The following is a 27871-nucleotide window of genomic DNA, read 5'->3' as shown; positions in this document are numbered from 1 at the left end:
TTGGAATATTTGGAGTCCGCCTAGGATATCCGTGTTTTGGGATTCTCTAGCGGCCCTCATAATGCGCTCCTTAACTGGGAAGAAATGGACTCGTAGGAGGGTGTCTTTAGGGAGGTCGGACGAGACGGATCGGGGTCTAGGGAGGCGGTGAATACGATCAATCAGGAGCTCCGAGTCGTCCGCTTTGGGGAGGAGTTTCTTAAATAGGGCAGTGGCGTAGGCTTCCAGATCAGAGTTAGGGACTGAGTCCGGGATGCCTCGGATTTTAATGTTGTTCCGCCTTGATCTGTCCTCCATATCTGCCAATTTGGATTTGAATTGGTCCAGATCTTGCTGTTGGCGATCATGGGATGAGAGTAGGTCATTGTGAGAGGAGACCAATTCCTCCATCTTGCGTTCTAAATGATCCGTCCTGTCTCCCAAAACGACCAGCTCAGTTTTGACCTCGCGGATAGCAGAGGTCAGATCTTTAGAGAGTTCTGATTTGAAGGCGGACAAGATCTGGCAGAGGGATTTAACTGTTAGGGGGGCATCCGACTCGCAGTCCACTCCCGATACTGAGAGAGCCGTGGACAGAACGGAGGGGCCCAAGGGGTCCATTATGGCAGAGGGAGATGATACGCTTTGTAGAGGGGATATTTGAAGGGATTTACGTGGGGGATTGGAGACTTTCGGAGGTAGTGTCTCCTTTTTCTTCGTGGGAGCCATTTCTCGTCAGCAGCAGCGTACCGTGGATCACAAAGAGACGGGTTTCAGGGGGGAGGTCGGTCAACTTAAGGTGATGAGGCAGGGGTACTCGGTCACATTTATGAGGGTTTCGTGTTACTCAGACATGCATGAGTGGCGGCAACCGGTTAGAGAACGGTTACATTATGGAGGTCACTGTGAACCTTGTGATGGAGGGAGTAATTGCAGGAGCAGAACTGAGCTGGGAGAAAAGCCAAACGTGGCTATCAGACCTAGGTAGGGTGAAAACTCGATCCGTCCTGGGGATGAGACGGCAGAAGTGTAAGGTGTACTTTTAGGCCCGGTACTTTTAGGATCAGGGATGAGTCTTGGGGAGGATGTGGGGCTTGGTGTTCGTTGCCCACTAGAGCTGGGTCGCCTCCTCCTGCCCCTGTTTGAAGTAGGTGCAGGCTGCGGGGAGTATAACTATCAGCCCCACTGTTATTGAGATATGAGGGGTATTGTGGCAAAGAACAGGGGACCCCTCACAGCAGGGCGGCTGCTTATTAGAGTAACCCCGTCCGGGGGTCTCAGATGCCCCGTTTCTAAAGGCTGCGGCAGTGCCCGAGCGTCGGGATAGGGGAGGCAGAGTATGTATGCAAGGGGGGGCCCTGGGGAGGGCGAGGGAGGGTTAATAGCGGCTGCACCGGCCGGATCCCTAGGTGTTCTAGGGGAGCAGGGATAGCACCTCTTACCCTTTGGCTGCCGGCCCCGATAGTGGATCCAGCTCGGGCACTTCAGTTGCCAGAGGCTGCGGCGCTAATAGAGTGTGTGCCGGGTCCGTCACCTCCCGTCGCGTCTCCCGTCACAGGCCCCGGCCGAGTCTCAGCAAGATGGCGGCCGCCCCCGTCTCGGCGCCCGGATCTCCAGAGGACGCCGTTGCAGAGGTTCCACGGGGGTAAGCAGATGGAGGGGGGGGACCAGCGGGCCTCACACAGGGATCCGCGACCTCCGATGGGGATCCACCAGCCGCCGGCACGGCTCCAGGGGCACAGGTCGGGACCCGCAGCTACTCGAGGCCCCGGCTTCAGTCCGGGGAGAAGGCCGCAACCCGCGGGAGCGCTTATAAGCACTCCCCGATTCCGCGGCGTCTCCCCAGGGCAGTCCCACTCGGCTGGAGGGCAATGGGAGAGGTGTCCCAGGTGAAATGAGTGAGTCCAAGTCGGGATAATATGATTTAGCTGAGGCTTTATGCAGGAGCTCCCAAGCTGCGTGTCTTGCTCCTTCAGTAGCCAAGCCACGCCCCCAGAAATGTTGATTTGTTTTACTGTTTGCTTACCATGCTTTATTAATGTGTCTTCTGTTACAGGAAAACTTTATCAAGAAATATTTTTGATAAAGTGTTATGCAAATTTATGTAACCGGAGACAGCCTTGAGCAAGGGGAATGTTAGAGAGTGGAACACTCTGGGGTGTGTCTCCGTTCCCAGCACTAGAGGCAGATTCCCTGCTCTAGTGTTTTCCCTCCTAGAGTTAGCTCAGCGGTGCAGGAGGAGGTGCTTAGTGTACAGTGTCCGGTGGGACTGCGCGCTTACTCCGCATGTTCTTCCTGGGAGAGACAAACTGCACGGACGTGCAGCTTCTGCTCTCCTGAGTGTGCGACCTTGTCTACCCTGCAGCCACACCCTGTGTGTATGCAGCCGCACCCCATGTGTATTCAGTCGCTGTGTGACTGCTGTACTGCATCGCATATATACTGTGAGTTACTGCTGCTGCAGAACATCTTCTGTATACTACAAGCTGTTATCTCTGGTATATGAATAAACCAATCACCCTGGTTAAGTGCCGTTTATGTAATCTCTCAAAGGCAGGGGGGATGCGGTCAGGATGCCGCCGGACGGAATCCCGGCGGTCGAAATACCGACGCCGGAATCCCGACCGCCACAATCCCGACCGCCACAATCCCGACATATTTTCCCTCCGTGGGTGTCCACGACACCCATAGAGGGAGAATATAATAGTGTGCCGAGCGTAGCGAGGCACCGTGCCCGCAGCGTGGCGAGCGAAGCGAGCCCGCAAGGGGCTTCGTTCCGCTCACCACCCCTGTCGGGATTGTGTGGTCGGGATTCCGGCGTCGGTATTTCGACCGCCGGGATTCTGACCGGCGGCATTTAGTACTGATCCCAGGCAGGGCCCTCCACCCTCTTGTTCCTACCTAGCACACTCCATGTCACCAGTGCTCTGCTCCATTGTCTCCTTGCATTCTTCAGCGACTTTGACTGTTTGCTTGCCCTTTACGTTGGGTACAGGAGAACTGAATTGCCTCCCACCCTTGATTTGCCTCATTATACTCCCACTAGCTCCAGCGAGTTGCTCTACCCTTGCTATCTTACAATCACCTATTCTAAGTACTCAGAACCCCCCCATCCACCATGTGCAAGACTGCCTTGCCCCTATTATCTGTCCCACCAAGTCTGTTGTGTGATATTTGGTACTTAGGCTGTGTACTGATGCACTGGCGAATGGCCCCAAATTGAGATCTGCAAAATTATCAAAACTCCCAGGGTTCAGTGCCTAGGGGCAGGGATAATGGTGTCCCTTTGTGCACCTCCGTGGTTGGGGTAGAAGTAGGGAATTGTGCACAGAACATTTAAAGCTAAATTTAGTAATAAGGAATATAATATTTACTGGCGCATCACTGCTACAGTCCAATGTAATAAGTACGGAATGACGACAAATCTCTAACTTCAAATTGTACTTAAGTTCAAAAAGATCCTTGTAGCAAATTGCAACAGACACGAAATCATTGTACGCGCTGGTATATTACATCCATATTGCTTACAGAGAGGTGGTGGAGAGCCCAACCTGACTCTTTTTGTTAAAAAACACAATGTTTGTCTGACATCACCTTGCTTCTGATGGATCGTGTGTGATATTTGTATAAGCTTTCCTGGTGTCTTGCCAAGACCACCCTAGACAATGGCCACCCCTTTTGTACAACCCTAGTTAAATAAATAGAGGAAATATGAAACAGATCCACTTCTTGTAGTTGCTTTACTTTGATGGTTCAGCAGACTCCACCACATTGGATGTCTATTGCTTTGGACCGTCAGTAAATCTTTCAAAGTCACAGTGTGAGGTCCCAGAACAGAACCACAATAAGTAGTGCAGGGTGCCCCCACATATAGATTCTAGGAGGGGCGGAAACATTATTCTAAGCTTGTAGGAGTCTTGTGATTTCGCAGATTATATGCACAGCACATAGACACCCAAAGCATAGATTATAGCACAATGCTCCTTATAGTGGCTGGGGGATACCCTGGAGATGGATGCATCCTAGCCACTTGAACAAGAGGACCGTCCACATCACATTGTAGTTTAGAGGTTGTTATACTATAAGTAAATGCAACCAGCGCGTATTTAAAAATTGGAACACTCAGAAGCCAATCTGTAACCAATAAAGGCGCAGAGTCAATTAAGCAGAACCTCAATTCTGTCGGAAGCTCGCGCAATTTGCACCAGATCAGATTATCGGCCATTACGGTATGGAAATATTGCTTGTTTTTGGCACACACCTCTTTGGCTGGATATTCCACATTGCTTTAGCCTGCTAGAAGACACCCCCCCCCCCCCCCCCCCGCGCCATGTGTCACATATAATCCTAGAAGGAGCTTGCAGTCCCTCAAACTCAGTTGTTCTTGGGGAAAATGTCTGTGGATGCTCTTTGGATATTAGCATTAATAGTTTCCTCCAACAATCCAAAAATATACTTCAGTTGGCTTCTGACAAAGCATTAACCCTAGTGAGTCCATGCGTTAGAGAATATCGATTGTAAGCTTCATTGGGGCAGGGACTGGAATTAATGACTAAATATTAGCTGTAAAATGCAGCCTAATAATATGTGTGCACTATAAATAGTACTAAACAAAAATACCTGGTAGTGTAATACTCAGTTCTGCCACATGATGGCACTGTCGTTCATGACATGTTGCACTACAGTACATCCATAAGCTTCAGTTCTGCATACCATGATTCGATTTTACCAGGGTCACTAATTTCAGTGGGTTTTTCTTATTGAAATAAAAATAATGTTTATTAGACACTGAAGCTACATTTGTTTCTTTTTCCCATCAGCCCTATTGTATTGCTGCTTTTATTTTTCTGCTGAGGAAGGCTACAGGCAACAACAGTAAAACCAATAATCAGCTGTGTTGTCTATGGCCAATGCATTCTGAGCATGTATAAATGAATGATGGGGCGAGAGCTATCACCAGCTGCGGGGCATCCATTGCAACATCGGACTGCTGCGCCGTTGGGCTAGACTCTGGCCGGGCTGCGATCTGACAGCACTTTGTACGCCTCTTCGGCGGCTTTGGTAGCTGGTTTTAAAGGGACATAAATATTAACTACAAAACATGTTTATATTTATATCTAATATATTATTGCCCTTTGAAAACGCCACTTAGAAAAATGACAATGTGTTTGTTTGGGTCTCAGTTATGCAAGAATCTCATGGACACATTCTCGTAAACAGGGGCATATTAAGAGAGGAAGGGGCCTGTGTGCAGTATATGTACGGCCCCTTCATCTCTCTACCCAGCAGAGCATTACCAAGCACTGGTAAACTTTAGCACAGAGCCAGAGTCTGCTTGCCATGTACCAAACACCAGGAAAATGACCACCGCTCCATTTTCCAGGTGATTTGCACAGAGTTGCCACTACCGACGCGGACCTCCGGCGAGGTATTGAAGAAATGGGTGCAGCCTGTGCGGTGTGAGTCCATATGCGCTGTACACCATGCACCCAATATAGATACGCCACTGCTTGTAGAGGACATTTACGCCAACTGAAACCAAGTAGATGAAATGGAGAGAATACATTTGACATTTAATGAGGCTGTTTCACACACACCGGTTTTCACCGGATGGCAAAAAGCCGGACAAACTTTGTCCGGCTTTTTGCCATCTGGCAGTGTCTTTCACACACAACGGCTTAGAGCTGTGTTTAATGCTGTACGCACGCGCAGCAGTAGCTGCGACTGCTGAAAAGACCGTTGTGTGTGAAAGCTCTCATTCACACACATGGTTCACTGCCTACAAGGACGGCACAGCCCCGGCACGGCAGCCGGACCTTCCAGTGGATATTTCCGGCTGCATCCCGGCAGCCGTGCCGTGTGAATTGACACATTACTCTGCATGTCACTCTGCAGGACAGCAGCGGCAAAAAGCCATCCGGTATTTCAGTGTGAAACAGCCCATACAGGACGCTGCCATGCAAAATTCTATATAACATGTTCGCCCAATTAAATCCTATCTCTGGGCCTGCTTCAGAGATGGACGGTAATAGCTGAGCAGCTGTGTCTGGTGAAGCAGCAGCTGTGCGGAAATATGCAAATGCTGCAGATACAAATCAGAAAGAATTCAATGACACATGCGCTTGCAAAGGTCTTATGTCTGAGGAAGCTGCTGATTGAGCGATTGAAGGCGGGGAAACGCGTTACATTACGGCCCCTACAGTGTCTGGACTACCGACAGAGAGCCGACCTGCATGTGCAGGAAACTGTCTCTGCCCTCTGTTTCTATCTGGAGCCCCAAGCCAGAGCTGTGCTTAAAGGATTCAACCAGCAGCCGGGAGCATCCTAATAAGGAGAGGTATATAAGTAGGACCTATGGACACTGCAAGATAAAGAGCCTTTATTATCACTATGCTGTGAGATTTCCTGCTAGATTTCCAGCTATTCTCTCTGGGCACAGAGTTATAAAACTGCAGCGCTGTAGTCGCAAGTGAACCATCATAATCAGCATTAAAGTGATTAATATTTGCTGCTATGGTTCCGGTATGAATGGTCGACCATGTTATGGTCGACAGTCATTAGGTCGACCACTGTTGGTCGACATTGACATGGTCGACAGGGACACATGGTCGACACATGAAAATGGTCGACACCTGAAAGGTCGACACATGAAAAGGTCGACATGAGTTTTTTTACTTTTTTTGGTGTCGTTTTTTGCGTAAAGTGACTGGGAACCCCAATTAGTGCACCGCGTCCCCTCGCATGGCTCGCTTCGCTCGCCATGCTTCGGGCATGGTGCCTTCGCTCCGCTACCGCTTCGCTCGGCACAGATTACCGTTCCAATCTTAGTCCACGTGGATCGTAAAGTATGGAAAAGTTCCCCAAAAGAAAAAAAAGTTAAAAAACTCATGTCGACCTTTTCATGTGTCGACCTTTCATGTGTCGACCATTTTCATGTGTCGACCATGTGTCCATGTCGACCAATAGTGGTCGACCTAATGACTGTCGACCATAACATGGTCGACCATGTGAACGGATACCTGCTGCTATATGGACAAATCCTTGAATTAGCCTCCTGGGGAGTGGTGTTTTATACAAAAGCTCATACTATATAGCACTTTATATGTTGTGGGTTTTTAATATGTTTTCTGTCCAGTCGACTGTGGGGTCTATGATATTATTATTTTAATAAATTGAATTTATGATTTTTAATACTTTACAAGCGCATGTGTCCTTGAATTCTTTCTGATTTGTGTATTCTTTTAAGGGGTTGAGTATTCCCCTCTCTGACACAGCTGCTAGGTAAAGGGATTTTTTACAAGGTACACCAGGCGCTTTGTAATTTTTCTGTCTGCTTATACTTAACTGCTGCAGGTGTCTGAAGGCAAATGATGCCCCACGCTGGCACTGTAGCACTGACTGCTGCACCAAAGAGGCAGCATTGGATCACCATCACGACCATCGGTTGCAGCATTGGCCACCAAAGCATTCCTAAGGCAGTGGTCACCTGGCCGTGGTAGGTGGGCCAATTTTTGGGGGGCAAAAATTCTGCTAAGTACCTCAATTTTACTTTCTAAATTGCAGTTTATGATAATTTTTCTGATTGCCAGTGTTCTTAGTGTTTATAGTGTGCGCCTGCATTTCTCTTTCCTCTGTGTAATCCTAAAGTTACTCAAAATGGCTGTCTCCGCTGTCAAGGCCAGTAACCTTTCAATTACGCTGTGACTTATTGGGGAACTGCGAGCAATCTCGCAGTACAAGATCTGCACACAAGCAGATCTTCCACCATCAAAGATGTACATTAAATATTGGGTTTACAATACATTCATCTCTGAATTAGAACCTCTGTCCACCAATATGAAGCAATAACGACTCCTGAAGTCATGCGTTTTATTTTCTTAAAGACAAAGTTTATTTACAAGTATAATTTGGCACACAGTACGGCTGGCATACCAAGCCTTGACACAAGATTATATACATACATAAATGTGCAGTGATACAGAGAGACAGCTCATACGCTCTAGTGTGACTGCCTCACTTCAGATTGTCACAGTTTATAATCTACACTTCACACCGATATAATGTGCCGGCTTCTTTGCCCTAAACTTTTCATCAGCCCGGCGAGAGCTCATATAATCAGCATTCTGTCAGTGATTGCCGGTGTAAGAAAAGCAACAATATACAGGCACAAGTAAAAAGACATATATACAACACCCAAGTGATGTTAATACTTGTATAAACTCCTGAATGCAATATCTGTATATAATCAGAGAGTCCTGATGTCAATTCAGTATTCATTAGGAATAATGCAACCCCTGCTGTAAATTATTACTGATACATATATCCCATCTGTCCTGACTTGTAGGTTATGAAAGGGGCATAGTTTTGAACCATAGCCGGTGCTTCTGAACAGATAGGGGAGGCGTTTGCACATGTTGGTGGTGGGGTTTGGACAAGTCGGGGTAGGGTTTGGGCAGATAGGAATGTGGTTTGGACAGGTAGGGGTTGGACTTGGGCAGATAGGGATGTGGTTTGGACAGGTAGGGGTTGGGCTTGGGCAGATAGGGGTGGGGTTTGGACAGGTAGGGGTTGTGTTTGGGCAGGTAGGGGTGGGGTTTGGACAGATAGGGGTTGGGATTGGCAGATAGGGGTGGGGTATGGGCAGATAGGGGTGGGGTATGGACAGATAGGGGTTGTGTTTGGGCAGATAGGGATGGGGTTTGAACAGACATGGATTGGGTTTCGGCAGACAGGGAAGGTGTTTGGACAGATAGGGGTGGGGTTAGGGCAGATTTGGTGTGTTTAAATGTTGCTAGCTATGTAGGATATTAGGAATCACCTTCATTTATATGGTCAGAGAACTCCACAGTGACTTCTAATATCCAAATAATTCACAGTAGGAAGTCTATTGTCCCATATATAATCGCTTCACATGTGTAAATCCACACTAGAAAATAACTCTGTAAATACTGACGTTTGTGTAAGCTTGGGGGACAGTGTAAAGGTTTTGTTTGACTATAAGCTACAGGTTTGGCTAACAATTCACGAGGAGCCAGTGACATCACTGAGGCATGGAGCATTTTATGCCTCGAGCCTCATTCATTCCATTGGCTAGTAGTAAATTGACAGGTTGAACATTGGTCCAGTCTAAAAAAACGGCTGCCTGTGGGTGTGCTAAAAAAATACTTTTTGGAGGCAGTGCTCTTAATGCAGGGCAGTAGGTGTGACGCTTGTGTAGATTGTCCTTATATGTATGTATATATCATGTGCTGTATATTCACCCTACTGTCCAAGTGGAAGCTGCTGGTACTTTGTGCCTTTACTGAAATTAGCTAAGTGCGTCTCTAACAGAGCCACCATGGGAACTCCAGGAACAGTGGTTGTGCAGGTAAGTGGGTATTTGTCAGAGCAGAGGAGTATGCTATAAACGCCTTCTTACTAATACCTGTATGTCAGTTTTTATTAGGCCGTTGGTGGGGTCTCATTTAAAAAAAAAAAAAAAATAGAATTCAGACAGATGCCTCTCAAAATTGGGGATAAAAAAATAAAATCAGGACAAAATTTGTCCACAATCCCTCTGACCATGCCGCAAATACAACCCACCCTGTCCGTAATCCATCCACAATTGACTGAAATGATGGCACCTCTTCATTTGGCAACACCTATGTTTGGAACTGCTGGTAGGGACAATAGTGCAAGCACTAGGAGCGGTGAATAATATTACTGCTGCAGCGCCCCATCGTGGCATCCCTGGGATTGCTGATGCTGAGCCGTATTCTGTCCCAGAAGGGACACTAAGAGGTTTTGGGTGGCTCAGGAGCGAGTTATAGACTTACACGTGATTCTTATAGTTATTAGCAGCTGATGCTTCATATAGCACCTGGGGTCTAATGATCCATTGCTGTGACACAAAATAGCTGGAAATAATATTAATTCATATGCTAATACTGTTCATCAAAGCCACAGCTGGGTTACAGTCTACCAAGACGGTTATGTCAGGGCATTTAAAGATGGCTGCAGACGAGGTAGCGGGGGGGCATATTATTTGCAGGAAGAGCTGAAATGGGTAGATTAAAAATATCTAGCACTGATCCTGAACAGGGGGTAGCCGATTGCAGCCAAGGGCTTCTACACTTCTCTCTCCATTCCACTGAGCAAGGAGACAGGGGAAATCACTCAGAGCTCAGAGAACCCTGTGGAGAGGTGCTGGGGCACTGCCATGGCGGATTACAGGAAAGGGATGGGGGAAAACCTGAAGAAGCGCCACATTCCCACAATCCTCTCTGATCAGTACAGCAATGAGCACCTCTCTATAGTGATCAATACTACCTACCTAACATTCCCCTGCTTCTCTGGTCACCTGTTCAAAATAGGATGAAGGGAGGGCGGTTTTAATAACGCTTGTGTCCACATAGCCTAACAAATCACAGATCACAGCTGACTGTAGATGAGTTGCTATAGGTTACTGCACATTTGTACCATGCAATGCCATAACAGGGCACAGTTGTGTACCAGGCCAATTCCTCCGCCCATGGCAAGTCATGATGAGGAGGCTGGGTCCTGGAAGCCGAGCGACTCCTAAATAATTCCACATTTATACAATGTGTGTCATTGCACCTCTTAGGCTGTGGCTGTTAACACAGAATCAGATTATAATCTTGATATTTTCTTTACTATATAATTTAAATTCCAAACTCTAGAGTAATTACACCTACAGCAGCACAATCTCATCTAGAGCAAATTATGGCTAAACCAACATTCCAATAATTGAACAGATGGGGCAGCCTCTAGATTTTGTAAAGAGTATTTTGGAATCATTCCTTTCCATTCTGCTTCCCTAAATTCCACCAAATATCAAGTGGACTATTAAATATATAGGAATGTCACCAAATGAACGTTAGCAAATTCAGTCAACAATTTAGCTATAATTTTCCATGGATGAGTTTGTTATATGTTCAGATATCATGAATAGTTCTTGTGTGCAAGAAAGAACAACACATAGGTCCAGATTCTGAGTGGCACGCAATTCCGGATGCAGACACATTTTTAGAGCAAACTCCTCATGCGTCACGGCCTGCATACACAACATAGAGCAATCCCAGTTGCCACATCTTAGGTCACTTCTCATACACACAGATGAATGGGTGTTACTGGGTGGCAAAGGGTAGTGATGATGGTAGCGCTTGCAAGCGGAGGGCTGGGGTCGCTGCGGTCACATAGATGTGTAGGAGTCAGAATGCAGACAGATGTTCGGCACCTGCATTACATGCATCTCAGAATCAGGATAGATAATGTGGGCCCATTTATCAACGAGCTTTAGCCATTTAAAACTCGTTGCGTGTGACAAATGGTGCTCCAGCCAATCAGCTCCCAACTGTCATTATTAAAACATGTGACAGCTGGGAGCTGATTGACTGGAACACCATTTATCATATGCAGCAAGTTTTAAATAGATAAAACTCACTGATAAATGGGCTTCGTTGTATGTTATGCATCATCGTGCATGAAGTATAACCATTAGGGTATACACAATAAGCCTATGCAGAAACCACAGATGTGATCATTTATAGTGTCATACTACTTATTTCTGCCAGCAGATCACTACGTTATTAACCAATTGTGTTACTTTGAGAGCATGCGCCTGATTGTCTTAAACACTGTCCAGAAATTAACACTTTTTTTTCTTTCATGTTATTTTTGGTTAGGTCTCTGCATTGCAGAATGATTCTTAGGCATCTAATGGTCGCCATGGAAACACATCGTATGCACCAGCCCAGCTCTCCTTAACTTTCTCCACACGTACCTCTTTACTCAAAGTACCACATTCTGTAAATCATACAGGCTTTAGGCTTCTGTACATAAGCATTTTATGAGGTTAAGTCCAGTTCGACTGCGGAGGCAGGAACTCATAAATACCCCGCCTGTTAAGTGCTTTTGTTTGAGACAAAATAACACAGAAAAGTCAGAAGACGTCCGTTTCGTAATCCTTATATATCATAGCATTAGCTTTAATACAATGGCTGGTGAAGGAAATCGCTTCCGCGGTCCAAAATAAATAGATATAAAAAACAGTCCTGTAACAAAACGAAGACTTACGTTGTTGCTTACAAACACAGACTTTGATGTGCTTATAACAGATCAAATACACACTGTATATAATAACTAGATGGGAGGGGGACATCTTGCATAGTCTTTTTGTGCTTTTTTATTCCTCAAGAAAACGTTTTTCGTTTAAAATCCTCCTTGACAGTATGTAAATGTCTTTAAAAACCTGGCAACCATTCCCTTCAGTCCATGTTGTATTTTTTATTTTCATGGTTTCAGGCTCACAGTTCAATGGTCTCACTGGCAATGCTGTGAGAGTCTATCGTTTGGCTTCTTTCGATAAGTCTCCTCCCGAGCGTTTTCTCCGGCTCACTGCCTCTGGATAGGATGCTAGGTTGGGATCCTTGCTTGAGAAGTTGAGTGGTAGGTGTATCTTCGAGAGGCAGGCTTTCCACAGAAGACAGTCCATGACGCCAGGGATTCCAGCTGAATTTGATGGACCCCTTGGAAACACTGTCCATGGAGCTACCGGAGGCGACTGCTTCTGTTGTGACATCACGAGGAAGCTCTTTGCTCTGCTGCAGACTTTCGCTTGGAGAGTCAACCTCAGTCATGGAGTCACACTTGGCCAAGCTGTACGTGTAGTCTGGGTTGCTGCATCTTCTCATTTTCAAGTCGGATGAGATCAGTGGATCAACTGTCTGGTTTAAAGCGGAACATTCCTTTAAAGAAGAACATGAGTCCTGTCTGATTAGATAACTGGGATACTGAAGACTGGAATCTAGAAATATGCTGTCTCTGACCAGATGCTCTCTAAACAATGCTTCATCTATGCTTCTGCTCAGATTGATAGGTGATGGTGGACGGAACTCCAAATCTGTAAGTGAAAGCATTGACTCCTTTTCAAAACATATACTAGTGTAGGAGCGTCCCATGGTAACATTCTGCGATTTTGGCCCAAACACGGATTCTGGTTTAGGTTTAAAAAGCGGCGATGAAGATCGACTATTGTTCCCGAATACTGTCCCAGACTTTGTTTCATTGTTTTCCTTGAGGATCCTGAGTGGAACGTTCTCGGCCTGGTTCCGAATTATGCTTTTGTTGATGTTGTTGTTGACCACCCTGTCTTGAATATTGTTTGTCCAATCGTAGCAGTTGTTTGGATACTCTGGAACATCACTTTTCTTGTAGGTGCAGAAGTAGCTGATGATTTTGGACCAACAAGTATGATCATTACTACTACACTGGAGACAGAAGCTGTGGGATGCTACGAAAACCAAGGAGAAGCAAAGAGCTAACTCAAAGATCCGAAACCAAAACTGAAGAAACCACCAAGACCAGGAAAATTCATTCTTCCTACCAAGTATTCCATACAGCCACAATATGGCATACACTTGCAGGCCGCAGCACAGAAGCCCAAAGATACTGCTTACTAGTAATACTCTGGATGATGTAAATATGCACTTGGTACTTCTTCCTTGAGTTTGAACCACCATGATTTCTTCACCAGCCGGTGACACCCTTTGTGTTTCATTTACGGTATCCTTGCAGCTCTTTCTTAGTCGATAGTAAGCCACAAAATTCCCAACCATTAGAAATATGCCCCAGGAGATGGAAAGGATCTGTAAGACCATGTTTACAGAAGGATTCAGGAGGTGGGTGAGCAGGTCCGCACTCAGGAGGACTATGAAATGGATGGTTGCAATAACAGCAAGCAAAGCCAGACTCTGCAACTTAGGTGGCAGAAGCTGGAGGCGCGCCATCTTCAGAACCAGGAGTACCAACGCAGCAAACGCTGATAACATAAATGGGAAGGTAACATTGTAAAGGACAAGAGCGATAGGTTGTGAAATCTTCATCTTTGTCCCGTAAGGGTCGAGAAGAAAGAAGACACCCCGAAGGATTCCCACTGCAAACAAGAGGGCATTAGCAACAATAATGTAGGGAAGGTAGGACACTCGTAGAATGGGAGATCCAATCAGGTTGATCAGTGCAATTACGGATAGAAGAATAAATAGGGCACCAGTTCCGTAGACATGCATATCCCAGGCAAAATTTAGAGTGTGACGTAGGTCTTCCCACATTAGGAGTGTCTGGTTGGTTCCAACAAATTCACAGGTTCCGCTGGTCTTGCCGCATAAAGGAGTCTCCAAGGTTGTCTTTTTGGATGGTAGGCTGGTCGGGGCATCTATTAGTTGCGGCCGATGTAGGGCTCTTTGAGTTGTGACTCTTATTTCACCCCGGCGCCCATTCTTTCTGGTTCCATTCGGGAAATCTTTAGGTGTTGCAATTTCAACCGCCGGAGGTGGGCTAGTACCTGGCGCTGGGTCTGCAACAAAAACCATGAAACCAGTTAATTCAAGAATAAAAAGTAACGCATACAATGTATTACACATAAACCAAGCAATACGCTATTTGTAATAAGATATATTTCACAATATCGACTGGAATTCATAAATGAGATTTTAAATTGCATTGTGTAATACTAACCAAAAAAACTACGTTGAATGTGACCACAAGCAGACATGCAAATTAGTGGGCGTGTCTACATTAAATGGTTCTTAATGGTTGGGTGAAGTCAGGCTAGTATGATAATGAACCTATAAAGACTGCTCATAGTTTAAATACCGTTTATTAATGAATTGGAATTGTGAATACGGTGCTGTCACAAATCCCAGCACACACAACCAGGGCCAGCTCAATAAACCGAGGGCTTGTCTTTTAGTGGATGTTCCGGATAGCTGCAATCAATCACATCCTCAGACAGGATGGTTGTAATGCACGCGTGGAATGTCTGCATTTCTCAGCCTTGCAGTCATAGTCTTACTCTCACTACAATGAGCTACTTTCATAACACATGCCATATCTTACATGGAGCTATATCACTTCATTCCGCACTAAACTGTGCATCTAGATGAGGTAATGTTTCACAATTGATTGAAGTATCCTGTTACCATAGAAGCCTAGGTCCCATGAGTAACACTAATCCAGAGATTTGTACATTCTTTAGGTGTTGAGGGATACACCTGGCAGGTAGATACAAAAGGTGTGTTGGGGGGGGGGGCATTATTTTTTGTGGTTGTGATGTCACCCTTTTCTGCCGCCTGGGGCATTGCTTATCCCATATACCAGCACTGGGCCCCTAAACATTACACCAACGGCCACCCCCACTGATCACATCATCATGTTAGTTCAGACAAAGTGCAGAGACTGGGTAGAGGATATAGAAGGGAAAGATGATGATCTGGGATAATGACTTGTGTACTGTTTGGCAGGAATACCCAATGTGCTGGAAGACAACCACATTTGGCGAAGCTGCACCCATTTGCATGTAAGCGTGGCCTCTGTTGATATCTACGAATTGGGACTTTTGCAGCTGAAATGGGGACAGCTGGGAGATACAGTATGTTGCATTATATAATACATATGTAGGGGCGATTACATTCCAGGCTCCACGATGTTCTTCCTCCCGCTGTGTCCACTTTTGGCCGACCTATTACTGTGCATCCCACAAGTCCCAGCTAATGTCTCACCTGTACTGGGCCTGCCACTGTGTGGTGCACAGACGTAGTACAGCTTTATCCAGTTCAAAGTTTGTACTTTAGTGCACAGGTCAGTGTGAGTATTTTCCAGGCTTTATTGCGTTACAGGGGTACTGGGCATCTTCCGGCCTAAGGGTAATTGATGTATAATTTTCTTACATTTCTCCTTTGGGAGTCTATTTATCATTCAGTATCTGCGGCACAGGGGATAAGCGCAAAGTATGAAGTAGGCTAAGCGTACTGGAGTTTGACCCGTACAGCTAACACCACCTGCAGATGGCATTGTGCTGCTGTTATCTATGGGCTACACTTTGCACAATGGGGGTCATTCTGACCCGATCGCACGCTGCAGTTTATCGCAGCAGTGCGATTGGGTCAGAACTGCGCCAGAGCCGCAGTGCGCTGTTGGGGGGATGGCGGCGTTTGGCCACCGTTTCGTGGGCACGGTCCGGCCAACGCAGGCGTGGCCGGACTGAACGTGACGTCACACGCAGCCACTGCGGTGAGTAGCTCCCGGCCAGCACGCTAAAGCTGCGCTGTTCAAGAGCTAGCTGTGCTAAATTTAGCACAGCTATGATCATCTCGGAATGACCCCCAATGGCTGCAGCACAGGTATGGTCAGTAGACTGCACATGCACAGGAGTCCCGAGAGAGGAGTGAAGAGATCACTTATTTTTTAATGATGCAAATAGTAGTGATAAGAATTTAAAATTAATAATTGATGCATATGCCCCTTAATATTAAAACATATTGAAAACTCAGAGGTGTATTCATGATGCAGTGGAGAAATAGCACTTTATAAATGTTACCTCTACACTGATTGGTTAATGTTACCTCTACACTGATTGGTTAATGTTACCTCTACACTGATTGGTTGCCATTGGCAACTTCTCCACTCTTTTCACTGCTTCATAAATAGACCCCTCAGTCACTGGGGCAGATGTACTAAGTCTTGGAGAGTGATAAAATGGGGAGAGATAAAGTACCAACCAACCAGCTCCTAATTTCCATGTTCCAGGCTTAGAAAAATGGCAGTTAGAAGCTGATTGGTTGGTATTTTAGCTCTCTCCTCATTACCACTCTCCAAGGCTTAGTTGTATAGTCATCTGTTCTATTGGGAGGAGATCCGCAAATAAAGTTGATGTGTTTTGGAGACAGGCCTTTGATCCCCTGCCTCACCCCTTTGCTCGTTACACTCATATTGTTCGGGTGACCGTTCTTATTACCGTCCCTGATCATAAACAGTGAATATTAACTATGATTTTTGGTCTGTTTATATTTACTATTTGTATGGCTTCAATTTCCTATTTATTCCACTATTTGTTTATGAAATCTTCTAGAGGAAGAAAACTAAGTGGAGCCATCTGGAGCGTTATAGTCATTGCTAATTATTTTTTGTGCTTGGCTAAATTAATTCAAATAGGATGTCAAAAATAAAAAGCAAAGGATGTTTGAAAACAAGTCATATACAGTACAGGGGCGCTTGTATACATGTACGAGCTTAGGTCCCGTCATGCCATCTGAGCTCACTTAAATGTCCTTCCAGATGGTCAAACCTCCCCCCAATCCCATGCTCAAATTATCCCCTCCTTACCATCAGCAACCACACATGTGCAGATTACATTTCTTGCAAAAAAAAAAAAAAAAATGTAAAAAAATTAAAAACTTGGATATTTAAAAAAAAAAAGGGAATGAAAGGCTAAATCATAGTTTATTAATACTAATCTGTTACAGCTCTCCTGTGATGGCGAGAGCAGGCGGGTATTGCAATGGCACATGTACAGCCATGAGAATTGTTAGACTTAACTAGACTGTTGCTATAATAGCCTGTAGTAGAACCGCGTGCGTTTCATACATCTGACGCCAGGAAGCGGATAAAACCATTCTTAATCTCTCTCACTGATATTTGGCTGCAGTCCCCTTGGCTTGTGCCTTGTATTTGAACAGCTAAACTAAACTGCTAGAGTAACCTGAAATTGCAATTGATCTGAGATATTTCCGCTACTAATACATCTGTAACAACTTCAGTGTTTGCTTTCTACTCCCTCGGACTTGGGTGGCCCAGATTAGACTAAACTTGCCATTATGTACAGTGAGGAAAGACTGGAGTTCTTGATGAGCTGATGGAAAAAATCCTACAGATGCTAATGGTGAGGGGGGCCACAAATCACTAAGCCCAAGATGACAGAGGGACCCTGAGATCTCCACGCAGGCAGCGCAGAATGGTTTACGCTAAGTGATATGAAGTGAGTGGTGTCAAATTACTCAGCGTTCCATAATGTCCACCTTGTACATTTCAAGCGCCTGAGTAGATTACTGGGGAGCCTGCCAACAGTTCACTGCGGTTATACCACCAACTCTTTAATGTCCTCTAAACAATGTACTTATCGCCTCTTCTAACATAATCAAACAGAAAGTAATAAAGAAATTGAGGGTGATGTTAAACGATGTTGCTTGTTAAAATATCTTAGCCCAGGCATAAAACGTGGAAGGAATTTGTACTTATATAGAATTGTATATTGTTTCAGATTACAGTGGTTGACGAGTAGAAGTGATATACGGTCTTCTTTTAGCTGGAACCCACACCCCATTGTGAACACTGGGGCACTCCAAGGGTTGTCCATTGAATGGTTAACCATCAATGGTCTCCATTAATAGCACCATTGATACGTTCCATCTATGGAAGGAATTCATCAAGGCAAAACCATTGCTATGTCAAACCATCAATGAACGTCACTTGTAGCATCACATGATGGCAGTGGGCCTGTGAAAGAAGGAAGGCAGGGTTTTGAAACACTTGATGGGTGAGACTGAGGACCATGAGACTCAAAAAAAACACCTGTTGAATCCCTGCCATCGATGGCAGAGAAACATTGGACCTCACCATTGATGGCAAACCCAATGACCATCGATAGCAAACCATCAATGCTTGCTAACCATCGATGGTCAATGGCCAATCCTAGGCTCTCCTTATCTGCTGCACCACTAAAGGTGGCAGGACCACAGCAACTTAGGGTGGATGGTTGCACTTTGTGACTGCCCTTTCCCGCTGCTAGTACTCCAGAATGTATTGCATATCTAACAGTCAGGGGGTCTAATAAATAGATTGTGAGCAACCATCCACCCTAAGTTGCTGTGGTCCTGCCACCTTTAGTGGTGCAGCAGATAAGGAGAGCCTAGGATTGGCCATTGACCATCGATGGTTAGCAAGCATTGATGGTTTGCTATCGATGGTCATTGGGTTTGCCATATATTTTTCCGTATTTTGGAATAATTGCATACTATAATGAGATATCATGGTGATGGGACCTAAATCTAAGCACAGAATGTATTTATGTTTCATATACACCTTATATACACAGCCTGAAGGTACTTTTAGCCAATATTTTTAATAACTTTGTGCATTAAACAAAGTGTGTGTACATTCACACAATTCATTTATGTTCCATATACACCTTATACACACAGCCTGAAGGTCATTTAATACAATATTTTAAATAACTTTGTGTATTAAACAAAGTTTGTGTACATTGAGCCATCAGAAAACAAAGGTTTCACTATCTCACTCTCACTCAAAAAAGTCCGTATTTCGGAATATTCCGTATTTCTGAATATTTGGATATGGGATACTCAACCTGTACATACATATTTACCTTTTGCTTTAAGTTATTTACAGGTGCTTACTATTGTCTTTAAAGAGGCAGATTTGTTACTTTTTGATGTGAAATGTGTATTCAATACTATATAAAAAGTAAAAACACCAAACAAGTTGTATTTAATAAAAAAAGTAGCTTAAATGCACCAACTTTGCAAAGATTTGCCATAAGAGGAAGAGGAGGGAGTAACAGAGAGAAGGGTAAATGTAATTTCCTGCCCGATGTTTTAAAGTACCAATCCGTTAAAAGGCAAAACTACAGTATGTTTGTTTTGCCTTTTAAATGATTACTACTGTAAAGCATCAGCAGATTTGCCGTTGCCTACAAATCACAGGCTGTAACATTTACCCCATAAAGTTACAGAATATGGAATAAATAGCACCACAGTCCCTAATACAAGATGGTAGAATATTTTTGGTTAAAAAAACCACAACCTTTTTACTGATATATACATTCCCCTTAGTCTTTGTTTTAGGTTCATTATGTGTAGTTAACCTTTATTTCTCCTTGGAGATACTGCAGAAGGTCCCTCTTTTGCACCGTGATTCATACTATAGTATCAGGACCTCATTCAGTAAGGATTGCAAAATCAGCTAATCGCAATCCGGCAGATTACCTAACGTCTGCGCATGCACAGCGTACACATTACGCACGCACGAGTAAAAATAGCAACAGAAAATGAGTACACATTGTGATCGCAATGCAGCCGCTGTTTGCCTGACAGGAAGCCGGTGTTTCTGGGCGGAAACCTGATGTTTTCTGGGTGTGTCTGAAAAAACGCAAGTGTGCCTAGGCGTTTTTGAGGAGGACCTCTGACGTCAGCGATGACCACTTTTAGCCTCTTGTGGTGCAAGAATTGTGGACGACCTTGCCTCGTGCAGATAGGAAAATCTTCGATGTTCCGGTAATTGCGTATGGTTTTGCGATCAGCCTGCATGTTGCGATGCATTCACAATTTCTGCAATAGGCGTTTTTTCTCAGTTTCTGGGCGGCAAGTATTTTCTCGCAGAAACTGCAATCCTTACTGAATGAGATCCTCAGTGCAGTAGCAGGGCCAATCCCTGGCAATCAGGGCCGGATTAACAATGGGGCGGATGGAGCTGCAGCTCCAGGCCCCCCACTGAAAATAGGCCCAACTGACTGCCGCAGTGAAGGGGCCCATAAACGCCGGCATTACAATGAGTCACATTGACTCATTGTATGCCGCCACTACCCGCACTGCACCCCCGCCACACAGCGTCCCAGTCTGCACATTCAAGTCCCGGCTCGTGGTCGGAGCATGAGGAGGAGCCACTTTACCTTTTCCTCTCATGCGCCTCCTCCCCCCAGCCTATTAGCGTAGTTATGCTGCTGCTGTGTTGAGTGACGTGAGGGGGAAGGAGCCGTCCTCCCCACTACTTTCAGCTCTTCCCCTCAGACTTAGCGGGGTATTTACAAACGTGTGAGTGGTAATAGGGTGCAGCGGGGATGGAGAGGGAGTATTGGCAGGCTGGCAGCTGCGGGGTGGCGGAGTGCTGGCGGCCGCCCATAGGTATGTGTGCATGCAGCGCCTGGGCAGCGCTGCTGCTTTCCTTTCTCGGCCGGCTACCTATAATCCATGTCTATCAGACATGGATCTGTCAGAGCGGGGTGATGGGCACCGGAGCAGGCCGCTCGCCTGCTGTTCATGGGTGGGATGAAGAGAGGGAGAGAGCGGCGGTTGGTGCCTCGATGCTGCGCTGCTATGGAGGTGGTGGGAAGCTGGCTGCTGCTCATGCTGGCTGCAGTGCATAAGAGGGTACTACAGTTTGTACGGGGGGGGGGGGGGGGGGCGTGGGTGCTGTGTTCTGTGTAGCATAGGTGGGGGAGGGCAGAGAATAGGGAATTGCCATTGTTTCTGATATGGGGAGGGGGGAGAGATGTCACATGCCACTGTGATGGGGGGGGGTAACAGATAATACTGTGCCCTCCCTTAAAATTATGGAGGTCATAGGGACCTCACCAGAGCCGCACCGAAGGCCTCCTCACCACACTGCAACCGTGCATACTGTCCTCCGCAACGCCGCCACTCAGGGCCTTCTCCGCTCTGCCGCTGCCTAGGGCCTTCTCTGCACCGCCGCTGCCCAGAGCCTACCCCGCATCACTGCCTTCTCACCGCCACCAACTACAGCCTCTGCACCGCTGCCGACCACAGCCCCCTCCCCACCTCCGCTGCTCACTAGGTAATGTTACCCTGCTTCCCTATGTCCCTCTGTCACGCTTTCTGTCACTGCAGTCACTCTCTCTGTCACTACTGTCACTTTCCCTGTCACTGCTGTCACTTTCCCTGTCACTGCTGTCACTCTTCCTGTCACTGCTGTCACTTTCTTTGTCGCTGCTGTCACTCTCTCTGTCCCTCTCCCTGTCGCTGCTGTCACTCTCTCTGTCCCTCTCCCTGTCACTGCTGTCACTCTCCTTGTCACTGCTGTCACTTTCTTTGTCGCTGCTGTCACTCTCTCTGTCCCTCTCCCTGTCGCTGCTGTCACTCTCTATGTCCCTCTCCCTGTCACTGCTGTGACTCTCTGTAACTGCTGTCACTCTCTCTGTCCCTCTGTCACTGCTGTCAATATCTCTGTCACTCTTCCTGTCACCGCTGTCACTTTCTGTCACTGCTGTCACTCTCTGTCCCTTTGTCACTCTCCCTCTCACTGCTGTCAATTTCTCTGTTACTGCTGTCACTCTCCCTGTCCCTCTCTCACGCTCTCTATCCCTCTGTCACTCTCCCTGTCCCTCTCTCTGTCACTGCTGCCACTCTCCCTGTCCCTCTGTTACTCTCTCTGTTCCTCTGTCACTGCTGTCACTCTCCCTGTCCCTCTGTTACTCTCTCTGTTCCTCTGTCACTGCTGTCACTCTCCCTGTCCCTCTCTCACGCTCTCTATCCCTCTGTCACTCTCCCTGTCCCTCTCTCTGTCACTGCTGCCACTCTCCCTGTCCCTCTGTTACTCTCTCTGTTCCTCTGTCACTGCTGTCACTCTCCCTGTCCCTCTCTCACGCTCTCTATCCCTCTGTCACTCTCCCTGTCCCTCTCTCTGTCACTGCTGCCACTCTCCCTGTCCCTCTGTTACTCTCTCTGTTCCTCTGTCACTGCTGTCACTCTCCCTGTCCCTCTCTCACGCTCTCTATCCCTCTGTCACTCTCCCTGTCCGTCTCTCTGTCACTGCTGCCACTCTCCCTGTCCCTCTGTTACTCTCTCTGTTCCTCTGTCACTGCTGTCACTCTCCCTGTCCCTCACTCACGCTCTCTATCCCTCTGTCACTCTCCCTGTCCCTCTCTCTGTCACTGCTGCCACTCTCCCTGTCCCTCTGTTACTCTCTCTGTTCCTCTGTCACTGCTGTCACTCTCCCTGTCCCTCTCTCACGCTCTCTATCCCTCTGTCACTCTCCATGTCCCTCTCTCTGTCACTGCTGCCACTCTCCCTGTCCCTCTGTTACTCTCTCTGTTCCTCTGTCACTGCTGTCACTCTCCCTGTCCCTCTGTTACTCTCTCTGTTCCTCTGTCACTGCTGTCACTCTCCCTGTCCCTCTCTCACGCTCTCTATCCCTCTGTCACTCTCCCTGTCCCTCTCTCTGTCACTGCTGCCACTCTCCCTGTCCCTCTGTTACTCTCTCTGTTCCTCTGTCACTGCTGTCACTCTCCCTGTGCCTGCCGTCACTCTCTGTGTCACTCTCCCTGTCCCTGAATTTTGGATTATACTGTGTGGCATAATGTGAATGTCGGCACATACCGTGTGGCATAATGTGAATTTTGGATCATACCGTGTGGCATATTGTGAATTTTGGATCATACTCTGGGTCATATTGTGAATTTTGGGTCATTCTGTGTGGCATAATGTGAATTTTGGCTAATATCGTGTGCTATAATGTGAATTTTGGCTCATACTGTGTGGCATAATGTGAATTTTGGATCATTCCGTGGGAATTTTGGCTCATATTGTGTGGCATAATGTGAATTCTGGCTCGTTCCATGTGACATAATGTGTAAGGGGCACCAGTACTAGATAGTATAAGAGGGCCTACTATTGTGGTGCGTAATGTTTGTGTAGTGGTCCCGTGCATCACAGAGAATCGCCAACTGTATGTGTGTGTGTGTGTGTGTCCGTTGCTCTGCTCCTCTTTTAAGTTGTTGAAGGTAGGCACTAGCTATGAGCTCCATGGAGATCGCCACACCCATGGCACAGGCCACACCCCCTATTTAGACCACCCCCACTGCAGTGCTTGTCATACCTCCTGCCAAGGCACGCAATAGGCCTTTCATAAATTTCAGCTCCAGGCCCATGTGGACCTTAATCTGGCACTGCTGGCAATGCAGCACACATCCCCTATAATGAAGCACTTCTCTCCTGAATTAAGTAATGTAATGGAGCATACATCTCCAGAAAATCAGCACACTTCCTTGTGCACACAGCCACTCATGTAACCATCAGTCTGAAGGAGAGTGGCAGCCATTTTCTTGTAGCTCATGTCTTCCTTATTCTCCCCTGTGTTAACTCAATGGTAGGCAGAGCGTGATAAAGGTCTAAGGGAGCACAACAGACTCTTCAGGGTATCAGCAATGTTATCTTAAGGCATTTCTCTGACAATTGGGAACAGTTAGCAAGTATCTACTATGTGGAAATACAGAGAGAGAGCGATGCTGATAAAGAAAAGAAAAATAGCCCTAAACCTGTCATCTTTTCTTTCACAAATTGTTGCCTATCTACAATTCCCAACATGTAGCCTACACACAATGGAGGTAGCCATTATGTGGCCTGAATGAATATCCATGACAACGGAACCCATCGATTCACTAAGTATCAGTGACATCACTAAGCAGAAATTACTGATAGGCTGTTCTAACGATGACGACCTTGTGGCACCCAGTTAACTTATTGGCTGCATTCCCATGACACAAAATGGCTGCCTCTTTCTGTAAGTACATATAAAGAACTCCATTCTGGAAAACATTATCTCTCCGTAAATCAATCTCTGCCCCTCTTGTAACTTCTCAACCCACTCTATAGTGTGAATAATTATGTGTGGGTGTCTATATTTAGCAAATTATAGTATAAAAATGTGACTGGGGAGCTGTACTTTTATAAACTGGTGTCAAATCATAACACAATATGGCACAAAGCAACATTCCAGCTAAGGCGTATTGACTCTGAAAGGAAACAAACACAGTGTCGCAACACATATGGAGCTGGAGCATTTCCCATCGGCATGCTGGGAGTCTCTGCCCTGGCTGCAAGATGGCTTGGCTCAAAGTATACAGACACTCCGCCAGCTTGTTATGCAATTACTGCTTTCAATAGTCACACTACAGCAAAATACTGAAATAAAAGTAATATTTTACAAACTCTATTCTTAGGCTGCAAAGAAAATTGCATAGTTACTTCTACGTCCTTATTTTACATTTTTTGGAAAGTAGGTTACGACAGAACAGTATAAAATACACATTGGACACATATAGGGCCCAGTCAGAGTCCGATGTACAGCCATTTTTATGCATATAAATCATTTCTGTACTGTTCAAGCATCTGTATATTAGGCTTGTGGCCCCTGCACCAGCAGTTGTGGAACAGGGGTGTACAAGTATACATTAAGGACAGTAAGACGTTTTCATGTAAATATGACCTAAAAAGACCTGGGGGCATTTCTGGATATGCTTACTTGGAGGCTTACGTTTGCATATACTGTATCTAATAACTATTATATAGTTTCCCAAACTCCGCCATTACAGTCCAGGTTTTAAGGATATCCATGCTTAAGCAGGGATACAGTTATGATCCTGCCTGTCTGGATCCCGGCAGACAGATTAGCAACGCCGGAATCCGACACTATTTGGAATGCCGACACCGGCATCCCGAATAGGTAGACAACCCAGCGTCGGAATCCTGGCAGCCTGGATGCCGAACGTCCTCATACCACGCCGCTGAGGAGGTAAGCCACGGGTGAAGGGAAGTTAGGTTTAGGCTTCATGGGGATGGGAGGGTTGGGGGGGGGGGGGGGGGGAAGTTAGGGTTAGGCACTCCCCTCTGAGGGTTAGGCTGCGGCCCGGGAGGGTTAGCTTTAGGCAGCGGGGATGGGAATTTAGGTTTAGGGACTGATGGGGGGAAGATTAGGGTTAGGCACTAAGGGGGAGGTTAAGGTAAGGCAGCGGGTGGGGAGGATTAGGGTTAGGGGGGTAGGGGAGAGGGCATAGCACCCCTTACCCCTGTCGGCTTCTTCATAATCGAGATCCCGACATCGGCATTTCGAACATCGGGACCACGCCTGCCGGCTTTCCGTACTGATCCCCTTAAGCACAGGTGACTTAATTAGTACCCCAGTCAGTTTGATTTAACCATCTGGACACAAGCAAGGATATCCTTAAAACCCGGACTGTAATGGCAGAGTTTGGGAAACTCTGTGCTAAGCCATCCGTCTAACACTTGCTCAGTAGAGCCCCTGCCCACAGGCCACAGCTCCTACTGCCACCAATGACCAAAACTAGCCCAAGATAAGATACAATACAGGCCAGCTGGGCTCACCATCCTACCTTCTCACCAGCCACAGTGGTACTGGTAGGTGATCCATAGTCGCTGGGCTCACCATCCTACCTTCTCACCAGCCACAGTGGTACTGATAGGTGATCCATAGTCGCTGGGCTCACCATCCTACCTTCTCACCAGCCACAGTGGTACTGATAGGTGATCCATAGTCGCTGGGCTCACCATCCTACCTTCTCACCAGCCACAGTGGTACTGGTAGGTGATCCATAGTCGCTGGGCTCACCATCCTACCTTCTCACCAGCCACAGTGGTACTGATAGGTGATCCATAGTCGCTGGGCTCACCATCCTACCTTCTCACCAGCCACAGTGGTACTGGTAGGTGATCCATAGTCGCTGGGCTCACCATCCTACCTTCTCACCAGCCACAGTGGTACTGGTAGGTGATCCATAGTCGCTGGGCTCACCATCCTACCTTCTCACCAGCCACAGTGGTACTGGTAGGTGATCCAGAGTCGCTGAGTTCACCATCACAGCGCTCAGCAAGAAACAAGTGCAGATGTCCATGTCGAGGACGCATGAGTGACTTGTGCTCTGTATGTGCCTGGCACTGTCAGAGTTTAATAAAAAACCACAGAAGCATGGGGTAAAGAGAGACAGGGAGACCGCAGTGAGGATGAGAGAAAGGGAAAGAGATGCGGGGATTGGGGATAGACAGAGATTAGGACGAGAGAGAGACAGGGAAAGAAGGGGAGCAAGAAAGAGAAAGACAGACAGAGGGGGAAAGAGAGAGAGAATGGATATGAGAAGGTTAGAGAGCGAAAAATGGGTGCGTGGGGGAGGGCTAGAGATAGCTGGGGGTAAAAACGGGCAACACCATTCACAACAGATAGCGATTCTGTGAATGGCGGTCCATAGCATTAGTTTATTATATGTTCAGTATGTATTGGGATGAATGTGGAACCAGCAGCACTATCGAGCCACTTCTGATGCCAGCTTGCATACACATACAGGGCCAGGAAATCTGTGAGACGCTTTAAGGTATGAGTTTCCCATATTCGCTACAGGAGAGTGCCATTTGCAGGAAACCATTGGCACTTTGCTATGGGGCTCAGTGATATCCAGTTAGGCCTTTGGTGATAATGTATGGTCATATCACATTCAGCTTCCCGGACCGCCTTCCAACAAACATTCCACAGGTCTGCCTCCAGCATTCCGAGCCTTGAGACTGTGATTGTCAGTTCAGGCTTATGCTCTGCTTGTACAACATAAACGTGGGCCCAGGGCAAGTTGGAACAAACTCCATGTGGCAGAAGAAAAACAGAGGATGAATGAATTATTCCTTGTGTAAACAGGAAGCAGGATGGCACTGGGAGCTGTTCCCCTATTCTACGGGGAATGAAATTATGATACCCAGTATCTGGCCCCTGATCCCTGCTAACTGCAAACGCAACCGCTGTCCTCGCAGGGGTTAATAGATTGGCCGGTTGCTAGGCCACCCCAGCTGGCCGGACGATTTGCTGGAAGGGCACTAGGACCCAGTGTGAAGGAGACTGGGGACGCAGGGGATTGGAGGGCACTGAGCGGGAAGGGAGGAGACGGGCCTGGCGCCAAGGAGTGCTCTGGCGGGCAAGAGATGGCAGAGCAGCGACCCACGCAACTGAACCCGGGAGGAGGGAGAGCCGCCAGCCGCGACGAGAAGCGAGACACTACAGCAGTGCGTGGCGGAAGTGAGACCAGCTCCGTCGCCGGGTGAAGAGAGGAGAGCGGAGCTGCTGCTGGGGCATCTGACCTGTGCCGCCGAGAAGAGGAGAGACACGGAGGGCAGCAGGAGCAAGAAGGGGAGAGCCGCTAGTTCCTGCCGAGAGCCGTCACCCGACCGCGGCCGCCAGCCTCCCTGCCGCTGGAGAGAGCCGCCTGACGTCACACGGCCGCCGGGAGCAGGGGAGGTCACGGAGCCACCGGGTAAAAGGAGGAGAGAGACGCCGGGCAGCGCTACTGCCGGCCGGGACAGCGCGAGGGCGGCGTGCAGTACACTGCTGAAAGGAGACCACGCTGCAGTCACCAGGGAGCCACAAACAGCCTCAAAGAGACGGAGCCACAAAAGAACTCCAGAGGCAACCAGGTATCCTCTTCCCTGATGTTATGCCCCTTAATACTGGGATTCCCCCTCAGATATAGCCG

At 47.0% G+C, this 27871-nt stretch overlaps 1 protein-coding gene across 4 annotated transcripts in view; it reads right to left on the bottom strand.

Moving 5' to 3' along the window:
• Nucleotides 1–7846: 7846 nt before the first annotated feature.
• Nucleotides 7847–27871, bottom strand: part of PRRT3 (proline rich transmembrane protein 3) — a 169307-nt gene continuing 149282 nt past the window's right edge. For all 4 annotated transcript variants that reach the window (XM_063940946.1, XM_063940943.1, XM_063940945.1 and 1 more), the window contains exon 4: nt 7847–14332. In XM_063940946.1, the coding sequence (XP_063797016.1) occupies nt 12285–14332 (2048 nt within the window). In that variant the 3' untranslated portion in view covers nt 7847–12284. The remainder of the gene's footprint in view (nt 14333–27871) is intronic.

This window comes from Pseudophryne corroboree, chromosome 9 (genome assembly GCF_028390025.1).
Source record: "Pseudophryne corroboree isolate aPseCor3 chromosome 9, aPseCor3.hap2, whole genome shotgun sequence".
NCBI lineage: Eukaryota > Metazoa > Chordata > Amphibia > Anura > Myobatrachidae > Pseudophryne > Pseudophryne corroboree.
Note: the sequence above shows the minus strand (reverse complement) of the source record. Positions and strands in the feature narration are given on the sequence as shown.